At 37.1% G+C, this 25,241-nt stretch overlaps 1 protein-coding gene across 4 annotated transcripts in view; it reads right to left on the bottom strand.

Moving 5' to 3' along the window:
- TRAPPC8 (trafficking protein particle complex 8) overlaps positions 1-25,241 on the bottom strand; it is a 55,603-nt gene that overhangs the window by 20,711 nt on the left and 9,651 nt on the right. For all 4 annotated transcript variants that reach the window (XM_037379364.1, XM_037379365.1, XM_037379366.1 and 1 more), the window contains 18 exons: positions 22,267-22,356; positions 20,757-20,931; positions 20,226-20,379; positions 19,025-19,112; positions 17,328-17,575; positions 15,681-15,796; positions 14,322-14,472; positions 12,917-13,017; positions 11,404-11,509; positions 9,716-9,847; positions 7,431-7,655; positions 6,659-6,767; positions 5,769-5,963; positions 5,448-5,578; positions 4,323-4,397; positions 3,522-3,648; positions 2,327-2,484; positions 1,071-1,513 (listed from right to left, as the gene is read on the bottom strand). In XM_037379364.1, the coding sequence (XP_037235261.1) occupies positions 1,071-1,513; positions 2,327-2,484; positions 3,522-3,648; positions 4,323-4,397; positions 5,448-5,578; positions 5,769-5,963; positions 6,659-6,767; positions 7,431-7,655; positions 9,716-9,847; positions 11,404-11,509; positions 12,917-13,017; positions 14,322-14,472; positions 15,681-15,796; positions 17,328-17,575; positions 19,025-19,112; positions 20,226-20,379; positions 20,757-20,931; positions 22,267-22,356 (2,824 nt within the window). The remainder of the gene's footprint in view (positions 1-1,070; positions 1,514-2,326; positions 2,485-3,521; positions 3,649-4,322; positions 4,398-5,447; positions 5,579-5,768; positions 5,964-6,658; positions 6,768-7,430; positions 7,656-9,715; positions 9,848-11,403; positions 11,510-12,916; positions 13,018-14,321; positions 14,473-15,680; positions 15,797-17,327; positions 17,576-19,024; positions 19,113-20,225; positions 20,380-20,756; positions 20,932-22,266; positions 22,357-25,241) is intronic.

Raw genomic sequence — 25,241 nt, 5'->3', positions numbered from 1 at the left:
TTGATTGCCAGCTGAGGTTAAACCACAACACCAGGTCCCCAACCCTGATTACAGATCCACTCCTAGTCTGCACTGCTTCTTAAAGTGGACAGTGATATATTCTCCAGACAAACAAATCCAGCACATGCAGCTCTAATAGATTTCTCTCCCTGAAAATTAAGTATTAACATTTAGGTCTTTGACCTGTAATCTTAGTGAGCTATAAACTAATCTAGATAAAGCCCAATTGCAGCTTTCTCTCAGCTCTAGCTATATAGCAGTTAAAGCTCGAGGTAGTAACGTAAGAATAGTATTTGCAAAAGAGTAAGAGAGAGGGGTAGTAAGAAGAGCCTTCTTTTCTGTATTTGGCCATTTGCTAGATTGCTACACAGGCTTCCTGAAGGCTGATCTCTTCACTTCCTGAACACAATCTTATTCACCTCCAGAATCTTTCTGGAATACGTTTCTCAAAAAGTTATCTCCTGAGCCTTCTTAGCTGGGTGGGACTTGGGAATAAGCAACATAAGTCAACTTGCTACCTTTCAAATAAAGTTCAAAGAATGCATTATTTCTTAGCTTGTGGTGTCAAACTTGACTGTCCACTGTCTCGACATGGTCCAAAAAGGCACTATACAACAGCATACAAGTCAAACTTGGTATTTAACCCCCTTCAAAGAGAATAGCTTTCATCATAATACAATTACTAACCACATTTTAGCTAAGAACAAAATCTTTTGTTCAAAGTACCCAAGATTGGTTTATAACACACAGAAACAAATTAAGTCATGATTTTCTCCCCCCCTATGCCTCAGAACGATGTGCTTCCAGAGAAACTACATACAGAGTTTGTATTAACATCATTCCATTAACCCTCCTATTTTAATAATTGCCACTGATGGAAGCAGTGTAGGCTGTGTAATTTCAGATGGAAATCAGATCGTGTAACAAAAATCATTGCTTAGAAGAGCAGGTAACAGGCATCTTCTTTTGTATTATCATAGCCACTGTAAGCATAAACGTAAATCTTAATTTCTCTCAATGTTTATAATGTATCTATTAAGCGTGACAGAAAAAAGTAGATAAAAACTTACCACATTTTCGAGTGTCTTTTAATACTTTCATAGTAAAACAAAAAGTTAATTTCATGAACACCTTCTTCATCTGGTCCCCGTAACCACATTGGCAGCTGCACTGAAGCCCCAGGAAGAAGAACAGCATCAGGAAGCGGGACATGTATTACTTCAGGCTGACCTCCTGTGCCAACCCCAAAGTCTGCAGAAGAAGCTGAAGATAGCAGTGCTGTTCGCACAGAGGTAGGGTCTGTCACAACAGTCTTGTACGCACTACAGTTTTCAGAAGCTGAAGGACTTAGTGGCGTTAGAACAGCAGTATTTCCACCAAAAGTAAAAAATTCTGGATGCTTGGACACAACTTTCAGTGCCGTAAGAGGACACTTGCTTACGTTCACAAATTCTACATATGCTTTTCTAATTTCTCCACAGAGAAGCCCTGTAGGAAAATTTATGAAGAACACCTGTATGGGAGAGAACAGGAGAAAAGAAAAATCTGAACAGAGTCAAGTTACAAACATGCATGAAAAACCACCACCAATGTATTTAAACTATATTGCTCTGTACAGCTTCCTGAGGAAGGGAAATGGAGCGGCTGGTGCTTATCTCTTCTCCTTGGTACCCAGTGATTGAACCAGTCCCATGTGTCCTACGCTGCACCATGGGAGGTTTACACTGGACATGAAGAAGCATTTCTTTATCAAAGGCATGGTCAAATACTGGAACAGGCTTCCTAAAAGGAGAACTAATGCCCCAAGCCTGTCAGTGTTTAAGAAGCATTTGGACAATGCCTTTAACATCCTTTAGCTTTTGTTCCACCCTGAAGCGGTCAGGCAGCTGGACTAGATTATTGTAGGTGCCTTCCAACTGAATTGTTCTATTCTAGAGAGTGTTGTCATTAACCAGTTAGTCAAACCACTTTAACAACCGTAGTAAAGAAAACCACTAAGTTCTAATTAACCAATTTGAGGAACTATTCTAGATAAATGGCAGGCAAACAAAAGCTTCTTTGCCTGTTTCCCCTCACCTTGAAATGTGGCTACAAAAGCTGTTGCGAACTAAAATTCTGAAGGGAATATAACAATTTCAGAAGGATGTTAAATTTGGAGGCTTCAAGCTTCACTTGAAAAAAACTCACCAAGTTTGGCACTGACAGATCAGAAATTAACTGGAGATTTAGGCATTAACAAAGTCTAAGACTTCATTGTTACAACTACATTTATAAGCTCCAGATTCAGCTATTTGCTCAAAACTGCCTATAGAAAGTAGTTACATACCTCCAACAAAGGCATTTCTTCTGTAATAATGGGATCTAAACGTCGGTCAGGTCCATATTTAATAGATGTTTTTTCCTCTTTTGTGTTATTAAGTCGAGGCCCTTGGATTTCTAAATCTTGTCGTCCTCGTACAGATAACCCATTGGAGACAAGTTTTCCTGTAAAACAATTTTAAAGTTTGACTTTTTTTAAAGCTATTCCTAACTTTTTTGGGGAAGGGATCCAAGGCTTCCTACCCAACCTCAAAAGTATTTTTTTCTGTTACTGGGTACACACAGTGTTCACTGATTAAGTAGCATCACTCAAAGAACTATTCAAAGCTCACTGTCACACATAATGCATTGCTTCTGTGAGTTCAAACAGCCAGTTATCCACTGTTGTGGACTTACTCTGCCCTTTAATAGTTTGACTACAACTAGGGGGGAGGCACAGAGCATGAACATGATTTATTTCGTTTCCCAATTTCTGCCAAGCTGGAAAAATCCCCAAAGATTTTTATTTTCTTCAAACACAGGCCACCACTCTTCAAGTGTTCTTTATTCAAAAAGGTTTCCAGTTCACAGACAGCTGAACAGGCATCACTATTTCTTTTAGACACTTTCAAACATGTGCTTTAATCCCCATTTCCTCCCACAACTACCTTTTCCCTGTGAGAGTTTCAGATTAATGACTCAACAAAACAGATGAAGTAATATGCAATAAGTCATTTATATGTTAATATTTTGGTTCTCTTTCCTTTGTAAAGTGAAGATGCTAAAAACAAAAACAAACTGTATCAGCCAAACTTAAGTTTGGGAATCTATGCAAACATCATTGCAACAAAAAGTTGAAAGCTAACAAAAAGCCAAAAGACCCAGAGGAAAAACGAATGGCAAAAGAGTCAATGAAAGTTGTTACAGATTCAACATGGCATAGATATAAGTTTGTGGGGTTTTTTCATCATTTCAGAATTCCCACAGATTTAAAAGGAAAAGTATGGACTTCGCAGAGGTTACTTCCTTTCTCATAGGCTTCCTACAGGTCCCAATTAATTTTTTCCCTGTTTCAGTTGTTTCCCTTCTTTCTATATCCTCACCTGAAGGAAGGCCTCGCATGATGATAGTCAAACATTAAACACTACAATTTCATTCTATTCTACAGACACCATGTCTCCCCCCTTCCCCAGACATAGCACTTCAGGGAATAATACACTTACCTGTCTGTAATCCAACAGAAGGATCTATCCCATCTAAAGTCACAGCACCCTGAACAGTGCCAAGATTATAAACGACTCCCAGAATATGTAGCTCCCCTGTTTGATGGGGAAAGAGCTTTAGTCTTGCCTGTGGAAATATGTTAAATTTTTGTTGTTGTTGCTACTAGAAAAAAGTATTATTACATTTAAATGTCCAATCACTAAAAAACACTCACAGCTACATTTACTTTATGGTTGTGTCATATGTAGCTGCATACAATAACTACAGGCCATTTACTGGATTCAAAATTTCATATACACAGAATTTACTAAACCAGCCTACAGCTGACAGATGCTCATTACATTCAGAAAGAATCCTAAATTATAGCAAAAATTAACAGAGGCAGAATGACAGAACTATTGAAGTTGAGAAGGACCTCTGGAGGTCATCTTGTCCAATTCACCTGGTCAAGTAGGGCAACCTACACCCAGCTAACCATTACTATGTCTGAACAGCTTTTAATATCAGCAACAACAGAGGCTCCATAATCTCTGGGCAGCCTGTGTCCAGTGCTCAGTCACCATCCCAGTAAAATAAAAAATAAAAAAAAGTTTCCTGATTTTCAGAAGGAGCCTCCTGTGTTTCAGTTTGTGCCCATTGCCTCTTGTCCTGTCACACCCTCCCTTCAGATATTTATACATGCTGATGAAATTCAGAAGTTCCAGTGTTTCATATATCATTAATGTCTTCTATTGAGTTTAGTATTGAGATCATAATATCTGAACTTCATCCTAAAGTTCAACATGAAGTACAGTACTTACCACTTTTGTCTCCTCACTATTAATTAGAAATTCTGCTATTGCTTCAGTTCCTATCATACCATCATCACACATTCCCTGAAAAGAAGAAACAGCTTTTCAGATACTATTACTCCTAGGCAGAGAAAGTGCCATAAATATTACTTCCCACACCCTTCCTAAACTGTTCAAGGAAAAAAGTATACAAATTCTAAACTGCAGACAGTTAGGACCAACAGGTGCTGTATGCCCAGCTTCTTAGGCTTTCCGAATTGAAGCAGCAGCTAGAGAGCTCAGTAAACATTGACTTGAGAGAAATTTAAGATTTATCACTATAAATCAGAACCATTCCCAATCAGTTTCACTGATACTCACAAAAGTATTTATCATATTAAAGTAGCAGTTCAGACCAGAACAGAAGGAAAAAAGGACTGGTAATCCTTGAGGCTCAGTCGTATGAAGCCATGTTTATAACTGACAAACACTTACAGTACCTTTAGAGATCACTATGTTCCAAATCCTTCTGACCAGGAAACCAAATTAAAAAACTTACTACAATATTCAGTATTAGAACATACTAAAACCTTAAAAATATGAATGTGGTAACAGTCCTTCACAGGAAATTTTGACAGTATTAGTTGTGTTTAACAGTAGTACGTGGTTCATCTAAATAATTCAAAAAAATTAATTTTTAATACAATAAATTTTAATTTTTCTTCTAATAGAGGTATTCCTATGTCATACCAGCACAGTTTTTCAGAATATATATTTCACTATATACAGTAGCTTGTGTAAGAAAAAGGTATTCGACAATAATACCTATTGACATTTCAAGACATTTTTGCTGGTCGAGGCTAGTGTGACTAAACAGATGTACTACACATACAGTGAAATGTTGGCAGTATTTTGCTCTGTAATGTAAAGCATTAAGCTTTACAATATATTTGTTACCTTGGCTGCTTTGTGTGCTACAGATCTAAGAAAATCTAAACATCACAAAAATTCAAGAGCTACTTTTTTTTTTTTTAAACACACTTGAACCATCTGTTTTCATACTACCAAATTTTGAAGACTGAAATTATATATACACATACACACTCCATAACTAGCTGTTTGGGTTTGGTTGGAAAAGGATGAAGCTTGCCTTACCAGCTCTTTTGTTTCTCCATCATGCTTTGCATTGAAGTCTTTAGGTTGAAACTTCCACTGCAATGAAAGGTCAGTCAAAAGAACTGGGACTTTCAGAGGGTTTCGGAAGGACACTTCTACAGTTATTGGTTCTATTAAAAAAAAAATATCACAAAAATAATGACAGCCTATGCCTACCACAATCTAAAGGTTCACCTGACTCAAAGCATTCTTGTGCTAACTTGCACAAGAATATTGGTTTAAATCTACAATAACACATGAAATATTTTATGTATTTATCTAATTCACTTTATTTCTGAAGTGTATAAATCTTAACTTTACCTTCTATCACAGCAAGTGGAAATCTAGAGTTATCCGAGTAGCGATTTAAACAGAACTGTGTTGGTTGGAAGTTTGAAGGTATTATTCCTTTATTTATCACAGAAACAACCTGCTCCTCAAGTTCCTTCCACTGCTGTGATGATTCCGAGTCATATTCCTGATCCAGGCTTACATGCGTAGCTGCCTGCTTTTCACCTGGTATGAATAAGGCAGTCTTAGAAGATGAGAACAGTGGCACGCAACAGTTGCAACAGAAGGCTTGATTGGTGATTTGGTAAGTATTGTTAAAATATTTTAAGTTCTCAGTCACTGTCATTTTATAAATATTATTTATAACACTGTCACGTTATAAGTGATTTAAGTGAGCAAACTGCAAGACATTTTGAAATACACACATGGAAGACAATACTGAGGATAATTTGAGTATAATTCTATTTGCAAATTGTGGAACTCCAAGATTTTAGCATGCTACATGGTATACTCAACTTACTTTACATTCAGGCATTCAGGAATCAGTGTTTCAAATACTTCATCCAAGAGAAAGTTCACTGTGAAGCTAATTTCTAGCACTGGCACTAGCGTCTAGCATTTGCTAAAGCATTAATAATCCAAAGTTTGTTACAGACTTTCATAGCTGGAAAGCTTCAATGTAAAATAGTGGAAGTCAGCACATCCACATACGCAAATTTCATATTTACACAGGAAGCCTAAAAACGTCTAGCAAGTAGATACTAAGCTTAAGCTTTTATTTTGAAACCGTATTTAAGAAGTTAGCATGTCACATTAGTTCTACATAATGATTTTTTTTTTTTTAAATGACACTAACTCTTGCATATATGTTTGTTCCATAAATAAGGGACTCCACCTCTGTTTACATAAAAATTTCTAACCTTCTGCTGGTCTTCGATCATGCCCAAAGAAAACACGGGTTGCCGAGCTGTTAATATATGGTAAAGGAAGCTGTGGTAATGGACCGTCAGGTGATAGCTGGGTTACTTTCTGGAGCAAAGGAGGAAAATAGAGTGTCATGACATTATGCAAATACATAATGTCCATGCTGTACGTTACCAATGACAAGGAAGCCAAGTTATAAGCACTCAGTGTTTGAGCAGGTAGTATTTTTAAGATGGAATCAATAATTTCAATTAACTGTTTTGATAATTTCCTCTGCTTTGACAGACTTATTTTTTTCAATAAGTTAAAGTTGCAAAATCTTTATGGAAAAAGGAGAATAATGATTTTAATCTAGCAGTCTAATGACTATTGTGCCTGCATGGCTGTTACAAGCTTTATTTGATGCAAAGCTTGACTCCCTAACTCAGGATTTTGTAAACTACATTCACTACACCACCACCGTTACACAAGACTCTCACCACAGCTGAGCTGCAGAATTAAACAGCGGTCTTAAGTAAGGTCTACCCTAACTTAGCAAATCCACAGAAATTCTGTTTACAAGCTTTAGAAGACAGTAACTAACTACACAGCTACAACATACTTGGTTTTCCTGAAGCCTAAAATAAAAAATGAACACATTAACTAGATAGAACAACCCTGGAACAATGCAGGTATGACAAAAAATTGTTCAAAGACTTAACAGAAAATTACTAGTAATAAAATAACTAACTACTCAAGGAATAAAGACAATTGAAAAGTCATATTTACCTTATAAACGTAAAGATATTCTCTTAAAAAAGCTCCTTGCTGAGCTGGGGGTTGTTTGCTATCATTGATCAAAATATGCCTGAAGGCAGACACAGCATTGTCAAGCTGACGAAGTGTAAAGGACTGGCGACCAATTGTGAAGTTAATATGGTCTTCTGCAAGAGACCAGCCTTTCCCTTTGTAAACCTGCATGGCTTGACAGTAGCAACGTAAGGCATGTTTCTTCTGCAAGAAAAAAAAATGAGTTAATTTCTCAAATAATCCCATCAACCACTCATTGTAATTGTAATATCAGGAAGATTGACCAATAAGTCAGGAAAGTTACTGATGTTTTACCATCACCACCCATTATGCCAAGTGTAACGTTTGCAGAACTATACCTCACAGCAACTGGTCAACTTCAAACACAGAAGTGTTGGTTCCTACAGTACAGAGCCTAGCCTGCAGATTAAGCTCATGTTTTCAAAGACTAGTGTAACAGGCAGTAAGTTAAAAAAGTAAGTAAGAGAAGACTGCTTCAAAGTAGTGTTCTGTATTGCTTTAGGACTGACTGCTACAATCCACAGAGCTCTACTGCCAAGCTTCAGGACATAAGCTAGATCTAACACACTTCATTCCACTTTTGTAACTGAACTTTCAGTGTGACACTTCCAGTCAACTGCTATTCTGTAGACACTTTGGACAAAATCCATGCCAAGGAAACCAATAAAACACAGCCCTGCAGTGCATACAATACAATTACCGATCGCATCAGCCACTGGGAGACAGATGCTCTGCTCCCAGTCAGCTCCACAGTTCCTTTCCTCTACATATATCAGGACCTGAGCATTAATCCCAAGCCCAGGTACTGAACATCTGCATAGGCATTCACTGTACAGGCAAGTATCAGCTTCTAGAAAAAGGGAACAGCATTGCCTTATTTACAGCAGTAATGGGGAAATTTGAAGATATGTTTAAATTGGTATGGTGATGACAGAGTACAAGCAGTAAATCCTTAACATCAGCAAGTATTACTGACACTTTAAAATATATTACAGTATGCAGTTGAGTAGCCTGGATGACTTCCCTTTGGTAGAATTTAGTATTTTGGTGTCTTTAAGGCTATGGAAAAAGTAACCTACATTTACTGTAACACTGAAAAAGCATCCCTTAGAAACCAGAATATCCGTAAGAATCAGACAAACAATGAGAGCTGTAACGTGAAGATAAAGTCAAAGCTTTACCAAATGCATAAAATCTCCAGGCAAATGAGTGAGATATACAACAATAAACTAACACCTCCAGTCAGTAGCTCCCTGTCAGTACTGTATTGTCATAACAATAGACTGGGACACTACTGCAAGAAAAAAAACAAGGAGGGAGGGAAATAGTCCTACTATTCTTCACATCTGTGGTTTTAAATGCAGAAGCCCAGAATACACCACTTTCTTTGGTCCTTACTAGGATGATACAAATGAGATTGGGTGGAGTAGGAACACTCCCCCAAGACCACGGAATTCCAGTGCCTGGGTTCTCCTGCATTATTGATTTGCAATACAAATATACTTCTATTACAGATTTACATTTACAGCTTATTAGTAAACCGAAATTGAATGTATTCCAAGACAGCTCCATAACTGAACTCCAGAGGCTAACCTCAGCAAGAATCACGCACAAACTATCTTTAGAGAGTCTATCCCACAACTGAGGCAGAAATAAAGCACACAAGTTACATCCAACAAACTCTGAGTTTATGTACCACAATTAGAGCTGCCTGCACAGGAGTGTGAATGGAAGTAAAAACAATCTGATTTGTATTGGTTTAACTGCTACTTAAGTCTAAGCAGCCATAGAGACACTTTAGTTTGTTTTGTAGTAACTATTCATACACCTGCACAACCACTAAACACATGTGGTTAAAGCACCTAAATTTGCTATTATTCTGATAAATTAAGAGTTTAACAAATCCTTAACTCCTGCAACTCACTTATCTCAATAGTAAAATACTCCTTTGCCCAAATAAAAAGCTTTGTATTTTGCTGTGTATAAAAATTGAGACTCAGAAATGAATACACACATCACTTCAGTTTCAAGTCAGTGATCTTCAGCATTACTTCAGATACATGAATAAAAGCCTAAGCTGAATAACACAGATGTCATTTTCAGACGACCAGAGCTGAATACTTTTGACTAACACAAAAGTATCCAGAAGCAAAGCATCTTTTTCCAGACTAATGACACGTTTAACATGTTTTTCAGAGTATCAAATACCAAGCATATTTTCCACGTGGAAAGATACTACTTACCTGGCCTGCTTTACTAAACCTATGGCCAGCCAGTATCATATGAAATGCAAACTTTCTAACCATGGGACTTTTCATATTTATAAAGCAATGGGCTGCCTGCTCCAACAGAAGTGCACTGCGAAGATCTGAATCCTATTTAAAAGTGAAAAGGAGAATTAGCCTCACAGTTGATTATAAAGATAACAGCAGCCTTGTTTTAATGCTAACAAGGACAGTAAGCCCTAACAGTGCTGTAAAGTTGAAGATTCATTTATATACAAACTTTATATGTACATGTGTGCATATAAAAGAAGATTAGAAGTATTTTTCACTTTGTTATATGTAGTGTTCAATACCAAACACTGGGTTGTTTTTTTCCAGTGGAGAGATTTATATATCAACCTGTTTCAGTATAACAAAAGAAATATTTTCTGCTTTTTCAGTTAGTCGGGCTACAGTTTTAACATTTACCATTACTCTGAAGCACTCCGCTACCTTTCCCCCTCCCCACCCCCTGCATGTATTAAGGCTAGAAACAAAAAAATAAGAGGTTTAACAGGATGAAGGAAAAACAGAGGGAACAATGGAACTTAGTGAATTTGTATCACAAGAACCAGGTTGATTTCTTAATGACATACAATTTCTCATTACTGTACTCTTCTCATGCCAAAACACAGCTATATTATTTTAACCAATCAGACCAGAATCTACTTGATTTTACCACAATCAAACTCCATGCTACCAGTGATGTCCAAGTATGCATCTGGACTATGTACTCTGAGACGCCTACCTACATAGTACCCTATAAATATTTCCCTTGCAACTGCCAAAAGGCACCAGAAACATACTAAATACAATTTTAAGTCATAAAATGATTGTGCAGAGCCAAAAGTATTTAAATTCCTTGTTTAAATAACTTGGTAACCGATTTTGGTAGCAAGTTTAAGTTGAAAGGGCAGGAAAGAACGAAGCTACAAATATACTTGAGAGCAAAACTTACAGAAAGTTTATTCCATGTTTAATCTGTCACAGGAAAAGTCTCAGAAGCATCACATTCAGTGCAGCTGGCCACAAAGCGAGAACTAACTGCCAGTTAGACTTTCCTCCAAGCTACACAGAAGATGCTACATTATAGTATTACACTTGTTTCACTCCTTTTCAAGCAAGCCACTTTCTGGCCATTAGAAGCCAATTCCGTGCTTGATTTCCACCAATTAATATCACAGAAGTGTTCAAACTAGCTTTCACTTACACTGTAAGATTCTAATGATTCATAACAGCTAAGCTACAGTATTGCCTTAGTTACTTAAAACTATAGAGAACTACCGATTTTATGTGGGATACTATCCATTATGGCTCTGGCAAGACATGTTGATAATTTCAGTTTAAGAACTTGGGAGTTAAAAGTATGTCATACAGGAGTTAAGCAGATGTCAAAGAAAATTACTTATAAAGCCAAAGACAAAAAAATGCACATTTAGCACTTTTTAAAAAGTCAAGCAAGTCACTTGACTAGAAAGAAACCAAGTAACAGTATCAGTTTCTTCACTTGCAGTGTAAACTGAGTTTTCTTCACTTCATACCTACTCATTTGCTACTTTTGGCTAGAGAGTATCATAGGACAAGATTTAGAATGTAAGCTAGAAGTGCTTGTGTAAATAAACAAACAGGGGGAGGTCAAGACTGGAAAAAGCTGTTAAGTGTTTTACCTCACTGGTTAAACGAATCAAAAGAGCAGCTGCCTCTGAATATTTGCTTTGACTTTTTAAGATTTCAGCACTAAGCAGCACACAGCGTTCAGCCAGAACCATGTTCCTAAAGCAAAAACATACATGTATTAATAAATATTTATGAAAATAAGTCACAGAAATCTTTTCACTTCAGATCTGACAAATTTTCTCCATATTTTATCAGACTGGTTTTCTGTTGTTTATCTTACTTAAAGTAAAATATAAGAAAGCTCATCCACTGCAAAACAGCACCACACAGATTGATACATTGTGTCCTATCCTACTGTAGCAGCAGCTTTTTGAAAGTCAAAGCTAGAGCGCATTTTTGAATACAGTATTTTATTTATAAAAATACCAATCATCTGATAAACAAGAGGTCCAACAGCCACAAACAAGTTGTCCTGGGCTGACCTTGGCAAGCACCAGGTGCCCGCTAAGCTGCTCTGTCACACCACCTCCTCAGCAAGGCAGGAAGAAAAAAAATCAGATTAAAAAGCTCATGTGCTAAGATAAGGGCAGGGAAGTGACTCACCAATCAGTCACAGGCAAAACAGACTTGGATAGTGATAAATAAAAAACTAAATTAAATCACCTTCCCCTAACTCCTCCTTCCCAGGCTCAACTGCACTCCCAACTAGGCAGGGGGACAGGGAAGAGGAGCTGCAGTCAGTTCATAACATTTCATCTCTGCTGCTCCTTCCTCCTCACACTTTCCCCTGCTCCAGCATGGGGTCCCTTCCACAGATACAGTTCTTCAAGAATTGCTCCAGCATCGCTTCTTTCCACAGGCTACAGTCCTTTAGGAACAGACTGTTGCAGCGTGGGTTCCCCACAGGTCACAGCTCCTGCCAGGAATGTGCTCTAGCATAGGCTCTCTACAGGCTGCAGTGATCTTCAGGGCATATCCACCTGCTCTGGCACTGGATCCTCCACAGGCTGCACTGTGGATCCCTGCTCCACTGTGGTCCTCCATGGGCTGCAGGGGGGACAACTGGCCTCACCATGGTCTTCTCCACAGGCTGTGGGAAAGCACTTCCTCACTGACCCCACCTTCCTCACTGACCTTGGTATTTGCAGAGCTGTTTCATTTTCTACACCCCCCTCACAGGTGCTGCATAGCAAATTTTACCCTTTAAGTATGTTACCTCAACAGCACCACCAGCCTTGCTGACAGGCTCAGCTTTGGGCAGCAGCAGGTCCATTTTGGAGCTGGGTGAAAACTGGCTCTGTGCAACACAGGCAGCTCCTGCTGTTTTCTCACAGGAGCCACCCCACTACCAAAATCTTACCAAGTAAAATCCAATACATAAGTTTAATGAGTACTCTCTTAAGAGCAGCATAGAACCCTTTACATGTTATCCTAGACCAACTAACATCTCGCTCTTTAAAAGTTACCATCATTCTGTGATTTTAGTCATCTGGCACTATCACTGTGCAGGGGAAGAAAGTTAAGCCACCTTTCATTGGATCAGTACAGAAGTAGACAACGTACTTGCAGATATCTCGATAGGTCTGAATTGCTGTTTCCATATAATGAGCAGGATATGGTCTAGGAGCTCCAGGCTGAAGAAAAGCAGATACTGCTGCCATTTCCTACAAGAGAAATTCAGCACTGTCACTGTAGGTTGTTTTCAACAAATTGTAAACCTCAAAATGCTGAGGAATACATTTCAACACCTGCTAGTTCAAGACCTTCATCTAATTGGTTACTGGCATGTAAAAGTGTACACAACACATTAACTGATAAAAGTTTTAATGCAATAGCCTACTTATCGGTCTGCCAGACAGCAGCCAGAGTGTTACACACACAGAGAAGGTTTTCAGCTGATGGCAGCCCCAACATTATGCAGAAGCATTGACTGAGCACCGCTTTACAAAACCAACAAATCATTTCCTATTTCAGGAACAATTTTTCTCATAAAGTAGCACTAGGAACTGATTTCTGAGACTTCCTTAAGTGAAGTTACATCATCAGCTTCCAAGGAAACTCCAGCAAACCTGGACTCTGAAATTTTACTTTTTTCCCTAGGGGGTGAAGATAGGATGGAAAAGTTTTTCTGCAGTAAATAGAGACTAATACTTGTAGGTTGAAAAAAAATCATCATTAAGACATACAAACCGTTAATTAAGAAATTAAGATAAATTTTCAGATTATCCAAATGCAGAGCAACTGTCTGTACTGCAAACATACATATCAAGGTGGGACAGTGTACAAAGCTGTTTTACATCAAGATGGGACAGTGTATAAGAACACTTCCATAGTTCTGCAAAGTAAGAGTTAAAAATTTTATCAAGTCAACTAAAGTCTACAAAAGATAGCTTCCAAAAATTGTTAAACAAGCTTATTTTCCAGTGTTCCCATTTATCTTGTTGAAAATTGTTTTAGTCACATATACCTTCAGTTTCAAAACTAATGAGTATGTGTTTACAGTGAAGTTCAGCAGTGACATACTCAAACTATATTGCTCAAGAGCCTTAAAGAAAAATAGTACAATACCATATTTATAGTGACATAGTCTTGACTTCCTGGCACATAATATTCTGCCAAAGTCTAAAAAAAGCTACTATAAAATTATTTTGCACCTGGTTTTGGATTATCAGACTAAAAATCTAAAGATCCATTCTGCTGGAGTTGGCCTTCTAGGTATTCTCCTTTCGTATTTTACATTTTAAGAATTAACTCTTCAATTTTCATTCACACCTTTACCCCCTTCATAGAACAGCAGCCAATACATTTGAGAATCCTTTAGGATTTGCTAAAGATATGCAGCAGATTTGGCAAGACCCTTATAAATTTGGAGATGGAGGGAAGAGATCATATATTGTTACCTTCAAACAAGTGTTTAGAAATTATTAGGAAAAGTTCACAGAATGTTTATGTTATATGAAGTACCAACCAGTGCTCCAGCTGCATAAAGCATTGCCTGATCATTTAAGAAGTCTTTCTTTGCTGTATGGTAACAGCTATATGCAAGTTCATAGTGTTGCACCAAAAAGCACAAGTCTGCCATTTTCCGGATTTGAAGCTCTGGTGCTTCTGGTGGATACCTATAAATACAAATATTTAAATTTAAAGTTATTTTAATAATTAGAGCAAGGTATGCTCTATGAAGTCATGCCCTCTCATCTTAATTCCTATTCACAAAGTAGGAATAAACACTGCATTCCTTCAGCTTTACCCAAAAAATAGCTAAGAAAAGCAAAGCTGCTTTCCTTCTGCCAAGAAATACTGGGAAAAAATATGCAGCTAGCACTGAAACTGCTCAATAAGATTAATTGTCAGAGCTAAACAGAGCTATATGTAAACAAACAAAAAAGACACTGGTCATCTAGCCATAATTGTTACTTCTCCCCATTTCTCTGGAAAGAAAAAAATCCACTAAAAAACCGTCTTAGTCCTGGACAAGTTCCTGTCCTCTACAAGCATCAGTAACTTTTGGTTAGCCAAATACATATGAATCACTTCAGTGAAGATTCACAAACAAACACTTATTAGTCAAACTTTGTCAGCATGGTTTGCCTCCTACAAGTTCAATACAGAAAGCTCAAATTAACATTGATTTTGAATCCAAAGACACACAACATACATACAGCTTTAAACTTGTAAGTGTCAAGGACATTAATTTTGGCTTAGTGATATCCAAGAACTATTTAGACTTCCATGGTTAAAATAAGACAGTTGAAGAGAGAGCACTTTTCATAATTATACATCCTCATATATAGAGGAATACTACAAACATACAGAATGTATAATTTGGTAAAATTCAAAACCTAATTCTAGTGTAAAAAACAGGTGCAAAAAATATGAAATTCCCCTTAATTCAGCTCTCAAGTGCACTTGCAAAAGCAATATACTTATATTCAACTGCAGTAAATTATGTAGTTACATGAACAAAAACACTTCTACATCGCATTTGCCTTAAATAAGAAAAGATAGTACTAATTTAAAAATATCCCTTACAGCAGACCATAGCTTATTTTTACTACTATTACTTTTAAAAATGTACGATTTTTGTAACTTCGAAAGCTTCACTGTAAATATAGCAGAAAGACTGCTCTGTAAACAGGTTTTATCCCCTTTTTCTTTAGGGTCTGCTACTCCTTTACTATATGTTTAGGCACGGTACTTCTCATGATTTCTATGCTCATTTAGTTCACTTGGTGGAACACTATCAAATAAACACAGGCTTTCCCTCCCCCCCAAAAAAAGGTACATTTTCAGTTTGGATCTAAAGATAAGGACTGAAGTTACTTACAGCAAACCAGAAGTATTCTTCAGTTCATTTATACTTTTCTCTGGAACCTTGCTGCCGCTAAACCACTTTTTAGTAGCGGAAAACAATGATCGACTCAAGCCTTTCCTGGAAATTAACTGCAAAAAGATACTAAGTTAGAGCAGTACACTGCAAGAGAAATACTAATACAGGTTAAACTTGTATAAAAATCCAAGCTGCATTAAGGCTTCCTAAACTCTTGTTTTTTCCATAAAACAGAAACAGTAACATAACCAAGAGCACACTCCTTTAGAATGAATCACTGACACTGACAAGTTGCAATTCATGTATTTGTTCTATTTGAGACAGCTGAGGTTCACTGTTTTTGCTGTAAATTGAAGATATCTCAGTCCTATGAACTGAAACATTTGATGTGTCTGCTTGAAATCTAATAGAGTATCTAATTTCAGTCTTAGTTTTAGGCTGGACCAAGTACATACTTCAAAAGAGAACATTCTCCCTGTCATCACCCACATAAAGCACTACCACATTGTGAACACTGATTTCAAGTGTAAAGGGTACTAGTCCTATGTGCAAGCAAGGTCACACAACTTTATTCTTTTACATAATTTCCACTAACAAGGATACTTCCACAGCGAATTGCCATTCCCAGGATTTAAGGCAAACTACATCCCTTTTTAAAGATAATTTTAAGGATAGCAACATCATGCTTTTCTTACCACAGCTAGGAATTTATTACTACATTCCTAATGGCAAAGCTGTTTGCCACACTATTTATGCACTTTTTTTATGGTTCTTCATGAAACTTTCCAAGTATAAACATGGACAGCATATACAAACTCCTGAAAGTCAATTCAGGGAGAGAGTGTCCCTTACAGAATATGATTCTTAGTACCAAACCCCCCTCACACTTAAAACTATGACCTGAAGAGAGAATTCAATCAAAATACAGAGTTAAGATAACAGAATTTGGGTCCCAGTCTAATGCTAAACACAGTAATTTGATTGCACTAATGTAAGTCAGTCCATCTCTCTAGCCGTTTAAGACCATATGGAAGTGAAATACATAATAAAAAAGGGCCTTACTGTAATGGAAATCACTTTAACACACATCCTTTTTAACATGGGCATGATACTTAATATCACACTGCTATAAAATCCTAGTTTAATAGAAGAATATTCCATTGCAAAAACTGCTGACATCAAAACAGAATTGCATGACTCAGGGTGGCCATGCATTTCTCTTCTGTCAAGAAACAGCAACTGAAGTACATAGCTCTTTTGCAGACAATTACTGATGAAAATATACTTGTAACTTCAGTTGTGCATTCTAATGTTGAAACATAAAAAGTACATTTTGTAAATACTAAGATTTTAAGAGCAAGGACAGATATCCCCAATAGCAGTTCAGATAGGCTTTCACCAAGAAGTCACCTTGCACCGAAGCTCTTTTGATATAAATTGAGTTTTGTTTTTTCAAAAGACAAACTGAACAAAAATGGTTAACTTCAGCTATCTGTCTTATATTTATTTACAGTTTTCAATAAGATCATTGAATCATTAGATGCAGAAGGAAGTAATAATTTCAAAGCAGGTTTTTGAATAACTGGATTTATACCTCTATTGTTTTTCATTATTATGGCAAAGTGGTTTTAAGAGTAAACTGACCTGATCATTAAGTTGCCGAATTGTCTTCTCTATATGTGGTAAAAGTCCCCTAAATGTGAATTCCTGTATGAACTGCCTAATTCGATCGTGATCTGTCAGTGTTAAACAAGCACCATGAGGCGTTCCAGAATTTAATTTCTTTGGGTCTTGCAATGATGCAGTAGCCTTCGTGTAATCAGTGCTATCCAAACTGCCACTGGGATGATCCAGTTGAAGGGGGTGAGTCTTAAAGTTATTTGACAGACCATCTATGGAAAGATTGAAAAAAAAAAAAGTTACTTAAATATTTTGGGTTTTACATTAATTTTTAGTAACCTACTTTAAAGATTTCCTTACTCAGAACTCTGTTAAGCAAAGCTGTTCACCAATTATTCTGCACTATAGATCGATGCTAAGCAGAAAGACAGCAGCAGAGCACTACTCAAGTATGACATCACTCCTGAAATTCTTCAGAAAGCTCAAGTAATCGCAGGAACTACAACATGGCTAAATATGTACATTTTTGGTTCTCAACTACAGTGCAAAGAATCTCCAAGTATGCTGACTAGTACCAACAACACTGAAGGAAAAAGTATGAAAACATTACAGATGAAGTCAAATATTCATGAAAAGTTGCAAACGCAGGCAATTACAATGGCTCCATTAGATCCACTCACTCTTTTCTATTCACGTTTTAAGATTAAAAAAAGAAAAAACAAACTCATTTTCCAAGCCCTTCTGAGCAACCATGATGTAAAAACAATCTCCTACGAAGTCCTCGTAATTCAATGAGAGGAGCTGCTGATATGACTATTGCATCTTACTACCCAAAATAGACACTTCTGCTCTAAGACTTAAATAGTTCTTATTATTTCCTTTCTATATAAGAAAGTCAGCTTGCTTTATCTGGCCCTAGCTAGCACTGGGCAAAGCTGAGCTGTGGAAACAAATTCTTAATGGAGTTTACTCGTGAAGTGTAAAGCTGGGTACGTAACGTTTAAACACCAGCCTGCAGGCTACATCTGGGCTGTAAAGCTCAAGAAAGCCATTTTTTTTAGACAACTGCAGGCTCCCCTACACACACCAAGTCTCCTCGTGCCTTTAGAGTCAGGTATGAAAGATTTGGGCTGAGTCAGGTCAAACAGCGTGGGGTACCTTCACTTCTTCCCTATTTGACCATGCTTCTCATCTGAATCCTATACAACTGCCTTATAATTAAAGAAGCCATGCACTAATTTGACCTCAATTTCATTTACTGTCCTCTGCCATCCACAAGCTCAATTGCAAGGCAAGTTCTTCCAGCCAACTTACTTTGAAAGTCACTACCCTGTCATTTCCAGATTTAAAAGCAAACAGACAAAAAAAAAAATCCCCTCAGCTTCAAAGCTACATCAGACCCCACTAAGTGAAACTTTTATTACCATGAGAATTAACTATTTAATCCTATGTTACTTTTAATTAATTGTCAACAACATGCTTAATCTTACAAAAGGTGAGCCAAACACATCAACAGCCATCTCATTGAAGATTCATCTACCAATTATCACCAATGCAGCAGATCAGCACCACAGAATTTCTTTCCTGACACCAAGTTAAGTTATCTTTGAGCTTTTAGAAAATAATTACTTTGAACTCCCTAACAAATAACTCAAGTGATTACTGTCCAAGATGAGACAGCTGTATAAATGCTATTGTTTTGATAGAAGTTTAAAAAATACCTTTAATTTCACTGTCTAAGCCATCTGATATCAAGTGATCTGTATTCTTGTTTGAAATGACAGTATAAGGACAATCTTCATAGCAATCCTGACCAAAAAAAGAAAAGTCAGAATTTTAAGAATACTAGAGCACACACGAAAGTCAGTCAACAGCAGCTGTTTACTTAAATAACAGTTAACTGAATTATAAAGAAAACATGTTTGTTCATATATATTCATTGTTTCAGTAAGTTTGTGAGGCTTTAAGAACCTGTCCTATTGCACAGATGAAAGTTACTTGCTTCATTTGGTGAATATATCTCCTGGCTTGCTCAAATGGCTTCACTGTCAACTAAAGCAAGCAATGCCAACTCTTACACAGCAATGTCTACAGCAGTGAAAACATTCCCTAAAGCAATTCCTGAACAAGCTCATACAAAAAAAAAAAATCAGTTATCTACAATGGACAGTTGATAAGGGACAGAAAAAATAAAGGTCTAATTAGTTCATGGTGGAACATTACTTCGCTTACAGAATATGAGTTATTTTGACTTTCCAGTACCAGCTAGACTTGGTAAAGAACTATGATTCCACAAACAAATCTTTTAATCAGATGCAGTTAAAACTGCAGGTCAGTCAAAAGCAAACTCAAGAAGGAATATTTTCGGTCCTGAAGCCTGAAATACAGACATTTATGGCAAATTGAACTCAAGAGTCTGAGCTAACACAATCATTTGCAGTCCAGTCTGGTCTCTCATCTGCTAAAATGGCAAGGAATTACCAGAAAAACCACACATGCCCCCAGAAAACACACCCCCACTGTTTAGTGAAATAAAGATGACCTGGAAATAAAATAAAACAAGTTTTAAGGGTGAAGAAAGTTAATCAAAATGAAGGTAGAACATTACTATGAACCGGACAGACTTCTGAGTTTACCTGCTCTTGTCAGTGCCTAAAGTCTAATTATTTCAGTGCTCCTGTCAGTTTATTTCAGACAGTCTAGTATTTCAGTGCTCCTTACTGCCAATTTAAGTAGCACAGAGGACAGTTCTTTGAAAGGACTAATCTTATGCCGTCAAGAAGTCATAGGTAAGTCAGAAGTATCTTAACTGCCTATTAGCCCACTCTGTAGCAACATATTCATAATACTAAGGCAAAATGTAACACAGTTAAGGTGCATATGAAATCCCAATTTATAATCATCTTTAGAATACTTTAATACCTGGTTCTGGATAGTGTTTTTCTGAAGGTACTGACTCCAAGGATCTGGTATCTGTTCATCTGTTCCTCTGTTAGACACCCGAGAATTTATTTTCAGTAAATAGCAACCCTGGGTTCCATACCTCTGCTTCATCTCTTCATAAATGGAGTCAGCTCTGAAAAAAATGAAACAGCATTTACCCTGTCTTGATATCAAACATATTCTATTCTAAATGTGTATTGCAACAAACTATTTTAGACTATTATCCATAGGAATTAAAAGGAAAATGCTCCTATTTTTAAAGCAGTCTTTTATGCAAAAGTGAAACAGACTCTTTGAGAACTAATCCAGCAAGCCAAAGCAAGCATCTATCACAAAAAGCTAGGACTGATTCTTTTTATTTTATATGAACACAAGAAGTAGATACTTCAGAAAATCTGCCTTGTTAATAGCTGGCTTACTAGTTAATGGATCCTGTAATCTTAACAATTTATAAATGCAAATGTTTCAGTCAGAGTTCATCGGTAAGTTCACTGAAGGTAGAAAACCCACCTTTGTTCTTCTCCTGTGCTTACATCATGCAGTAACACATAGTATTTGAGCGTGTTTGGTATAAACCACTTTGGATACAAGTATTCACTACTATGCTGAATGCGATGTTGCTCTTGAGACAGCTTCAGAAATTGCTCCACAGGCTCTGGTTCACTAGAAGAAACTACAAGCATACCTAAACTCATTGTTAAGGGCATTTATCAAAGAACCCAGGAACAACCACTGATCACAAAATACAAGATGTATAAAGTAGATTATATGATGTTTAAGACTGCAAAATGCACTACCACAAAATTATGTGCAATTAGAATTTGGCCTTAGTCTCAATAAAAAAAAAGTGTTTAAACAGTCAGTTAACCAACATCCATGACATGAAATGAAACAGGAACTTGCTCCAGTTGTGACGTTGAATTCAAGTTTAAGCCAATACATAATAGCAAATAGTTCATTTAAGATTTTAAATACAGACCAACTGTTCATATAGCCAACATATAACTGAAATTCACTCCCAGTGTACTTCAGTTTTCAACTTCCAAGGAGAGCTGGGACTTTAAGGTATCACCTGAGCAACAATAACAGCCCATATTCATAAACACAGCAACATCTTCTGGTTTAAAAGCAGCAGCATTCAGATTTTTCTCTCATGCAACTACACAACCATTAGTAAGGAAAATCCTGCCCTGCTACATCTCTTCACTAAATCAAAGACAAATTCAGAGAAGCCAGAAAGCAAGTTGTACTTTAAGCATTCTAAAATTCCGAAGTCAAAAGCCAGAATCAACATTATGCCAAGTTAATTCTGTACAAATGGTTCTGTCTAATGGCTAATAACAAACCTGTTCCACCATACTGAAATGATGAAGTACAGTAAGGAGTTAGGAATAGAGTAGGTGTTATAAAGCCTGAAGCATTATAATCCTTGTAGAAGCTAAACACCAGGTACATCATGAAACACTGCATATTTTTATTTTCCCTGTAGACAAGCAAATTGGGCCCAAGTTTTGGTGTAAAAAAAGTGAAAGCATTTGGGCATCTTTCCAGACTTCTTTTTGTCCAAAATAGCTTAAAGTTCACCAATTTTCCAAAACACCCTCCCCAACCTTCCCCCTCCATCTGCTTGAAACAGTTATAAAAAGCAGCAGGTGCATCCCAAACACACAAGCCTCTGTTGTACCTAAGGGACAATCAACAGATACTTAAAGAGCTACAGTAGAAAGCATTTTAGGATGAGGAAGTTTATTTTACAGGTATTAGCTTAGAGTTCAGTTTGACACAAAGCATGATTTAAAAAAAAAAAAAAAACAACAACAAACAAACAAAAAACAACAAACAACCACAAAGAAAATCTGACCCCCTTATGAAATCAGTCTCCATAGTTAGACATATTGAAAAAGACATATTTCAAATCATAATGGCAAAAAGTTACCGCAAAATTTCAAAGTCTCCTATGTTACATTTCTGCAGCCAGCTGTAACAGCCTCACTAGAGGTCTGTAACACTCAAAGGATACACGCTATATAGTGGTTTAAGAATTCATGATCTGATGCAGGCATGGACTGAAGAAAGCACTCTCTGTAAGATTCAAACCAAGGAGTAGTAGCTGGAATACACAATAAGACAGAACGAATTGGAATATTCAGCAAAATTTCCCTGTTTACTCATTCATGAATAGGAAATATGAAAGACTACACCTAAAAGTGACACTTACAAAGTCTGACAAGGTTTGCATGGCAGGGGAAAGAAGGGGGGAAAAGTCTAGGGAGAAAGCATATAAAATACACACAAGTGGGAGAAACAGTAACACTTTGAATCAAATGGGACACTGAATAGCATCTAAGCACGAACTGCCTCAGTATTGCAGGCTCACATGTATTCAGTCCTTTTTAGATTCACTACTCCTTACCACCCTTTTAAACATGGACACACACACCCGGAAAGAAAAAAACAAAAATTCTTCTAACAGTCATTGAATTTGCCTCAGCTAGGGATATAAGAATTGACCAAAAAGCAAAATTAATTTTTGACTATGTAGAGGAACTAATAATTACCAAAACCTTATCCTGCCAGTTTTGTCCAAAGCTTTTTGCAAGTTTTGTGACTTGGCTTGATAGCAATCCCTTCCTCTGCTCTGCTAAAAGAGTTCAGCCATCAGCTAGCAAAGGAGAGATCCAAAGAGCTAAAAGCTCAGATCCAAGTTGTGCCATATATGCTTTATAATGTTAACCTGCCACATTCAATTGCCATTTTACAGTACAGATTTCAGTTTTCTGAGTCACAAACCAAGGGAAGCCAAGTATGTCTGGGGCATCCAAAGACGTGAACTTAGAAGTCTTGTCCATTTCTTTCCACTCCAACTATCAGTCAAGCAATGAAGTATTATTTCTTCTTTCAAGCCTGTTTTATATCATCTCAGTTCTGCAAATCCTTCCCTTGGGTGGGAAAGAGACCCCTGAGCAAAATCAGTCCACTTCCAATAACCTGATTTCACAGTGAAGTTAGCTTGAAGCCAGTGTAAACTCACCTGCAAACTAGAAAACCATAACTAGGTACAGAAAAAAATCCAATAAGAAATCCTGAATTTACGTTATTTTCTTTCCATGGCCCCAAGAAAACACATTCCTTGATTTAACTCACAGTAAAAATTTCTAATGCTTTGTAAGCCTTCCCCATTCCCACAAAAAAACACACCACCTTTATTTCTTAGCCGGCATTAGGAAACTGAGTTCCATTTTTATGTTGGAATTATCTCTTAGTGCATTAAATTAATGCATTTTGTTTAATCCTACATTGCCAGACCATCTTACATCAGTTTCATCCACACAGAAGTCAGATATAATCATGTTTCGTAACTGAACTCAGTAGCAGTCAGCACATCTCACAAAGATCAGCAGGAGGCAAACTTCTGGCTTTTGAATACAACCTTTCTAGCAACTGCTCTCTGAGTATTCATCTAGGGCAGGGGTCCTCAAACTACGGCCCGCGGGCCGGATACGGCCCCCCAGGGTCCTCAATCTGGCCCCCAGCATTTACAGAACCCCCCGCCGGGGGTCGGGGGGGAAACCAAGCAGCCGCAGATGACTGCCTGCCACTGCATCCGCGCACCGGCCCCCTGGTTAAAAAGTGTGAGGACCCCTGATCTAGGGGCATAAGACTACGTCCTACATGTAAATATGCCAACTATTTAAATTAAGGAAAACATACTTGTTATTAAAAAACAAACCATGAGAAAGTGACTCATGCATATTTTTCACATGTATAACAAGGCCTTGTAGTAACACAGGTTCAAACCAAACAATACTAAACTACTTAAGGCAGAAATTTCAACTGCATTTTGGTTTCAAGCTCTGTTTTCAGTTTTCCATTTCTATTTTGCAGTTGAGCCACAAAAAAAAAAGTTTTAAAATCTGACACAGTTCGTTTTGTGGGATGTGGTTTTTTTCTTCCCCTCACCTTTCTCACTCTGACTATTAAGAACCTTGGAAGTTGCTACAAAGCCAACTTGTTTCCCTCCACACAACTAAAACATACACTAACAATATTCACTCAACCGCATTTAGAGGGCTGCAATCAATTAGGGTAGATATTTAGAATAATAAACATGCACCATATTCAAAGCAAAAACAGTATTTGAAAAAGTTTTCACAGATGTAACATTTTATAACACATTATAATAGTGCACAACAACACTGTTATTTAGGTACACAGACCTGTATGTTTCTCATTTTTCCAGTAATACGTTTCCAGTACACTAAACAAGCAGAACTGAAGTTTAGGCAAACCTGTTACTGTGTTCAGAAATGGTTAAGAAGAGAACTGCTAAGTAATATTCACACGTAACTGCTTAAGAATAAGAAGTCTACTTCATGAAGTTTTGTACTCTTTTGCTACCTGACCAACCAACATGAATTTCACAGGTACACTAGCACATTAAGAAAGGAAGGAATTTAGCAGCATCTGACCAGACACTACTGAAAGGATAGCTATTATTAACCAAAGGCATAAACTTTGTAAATATCCAAAACTGAAAATCAAAATGTGGCTCAGACCACAACACAGAGCTTCACTAAGTTGAGAGTCCAATTACCAATACATTTCAGTAGCAAAAAGTCTTATAAACTACATGAAAATGTATTAGAAAGCTGTATTAGAAAGCTTTATTTTTTTTGAGAGCCATATTCCAGAAACAGTATCAATATAGTAGAAGCATATGCGCTCTAAGTACAGTCAACATTTTAGTTGCAATTTGAAAACTGCTACTATTCGCCTGAGAAGGAAGTTCTGTACAGAAGCAGAAAGTATTTACATTTGAAATATAGAACAGAGACAGTATACAGTTCCGTAGGATCAAACAAGACAGTGCTTTTATAGCATCAGGTCATTTCCCACCACCACTCTGCACTTATTGACTGTATGGAAAGACTAAATGATTTAGATTAACAAGAGTAGAAATATGACTAAAAGAAAAACTAAACAACCATCACCAAC

The sequence above is a fragment of the Falco rusticolus genome, chromosome 3 (assembly GCF_015220075.1).
Source record: "Falco rusticolus isolate bFalRus1 chromosome 3, bFalRus1.pri, whole genome shotgun sequence".
Lineage (NCBI taxonomy): Eukaryota > Metazoa > Chordata > Aves > Falconiformes > Falconidae > Falco > Falco rusticolus.
Note: the sequence above shows the minus strand (reverse complement) of the source record. Positions and strands in the feature narration are given on the sequence as shown.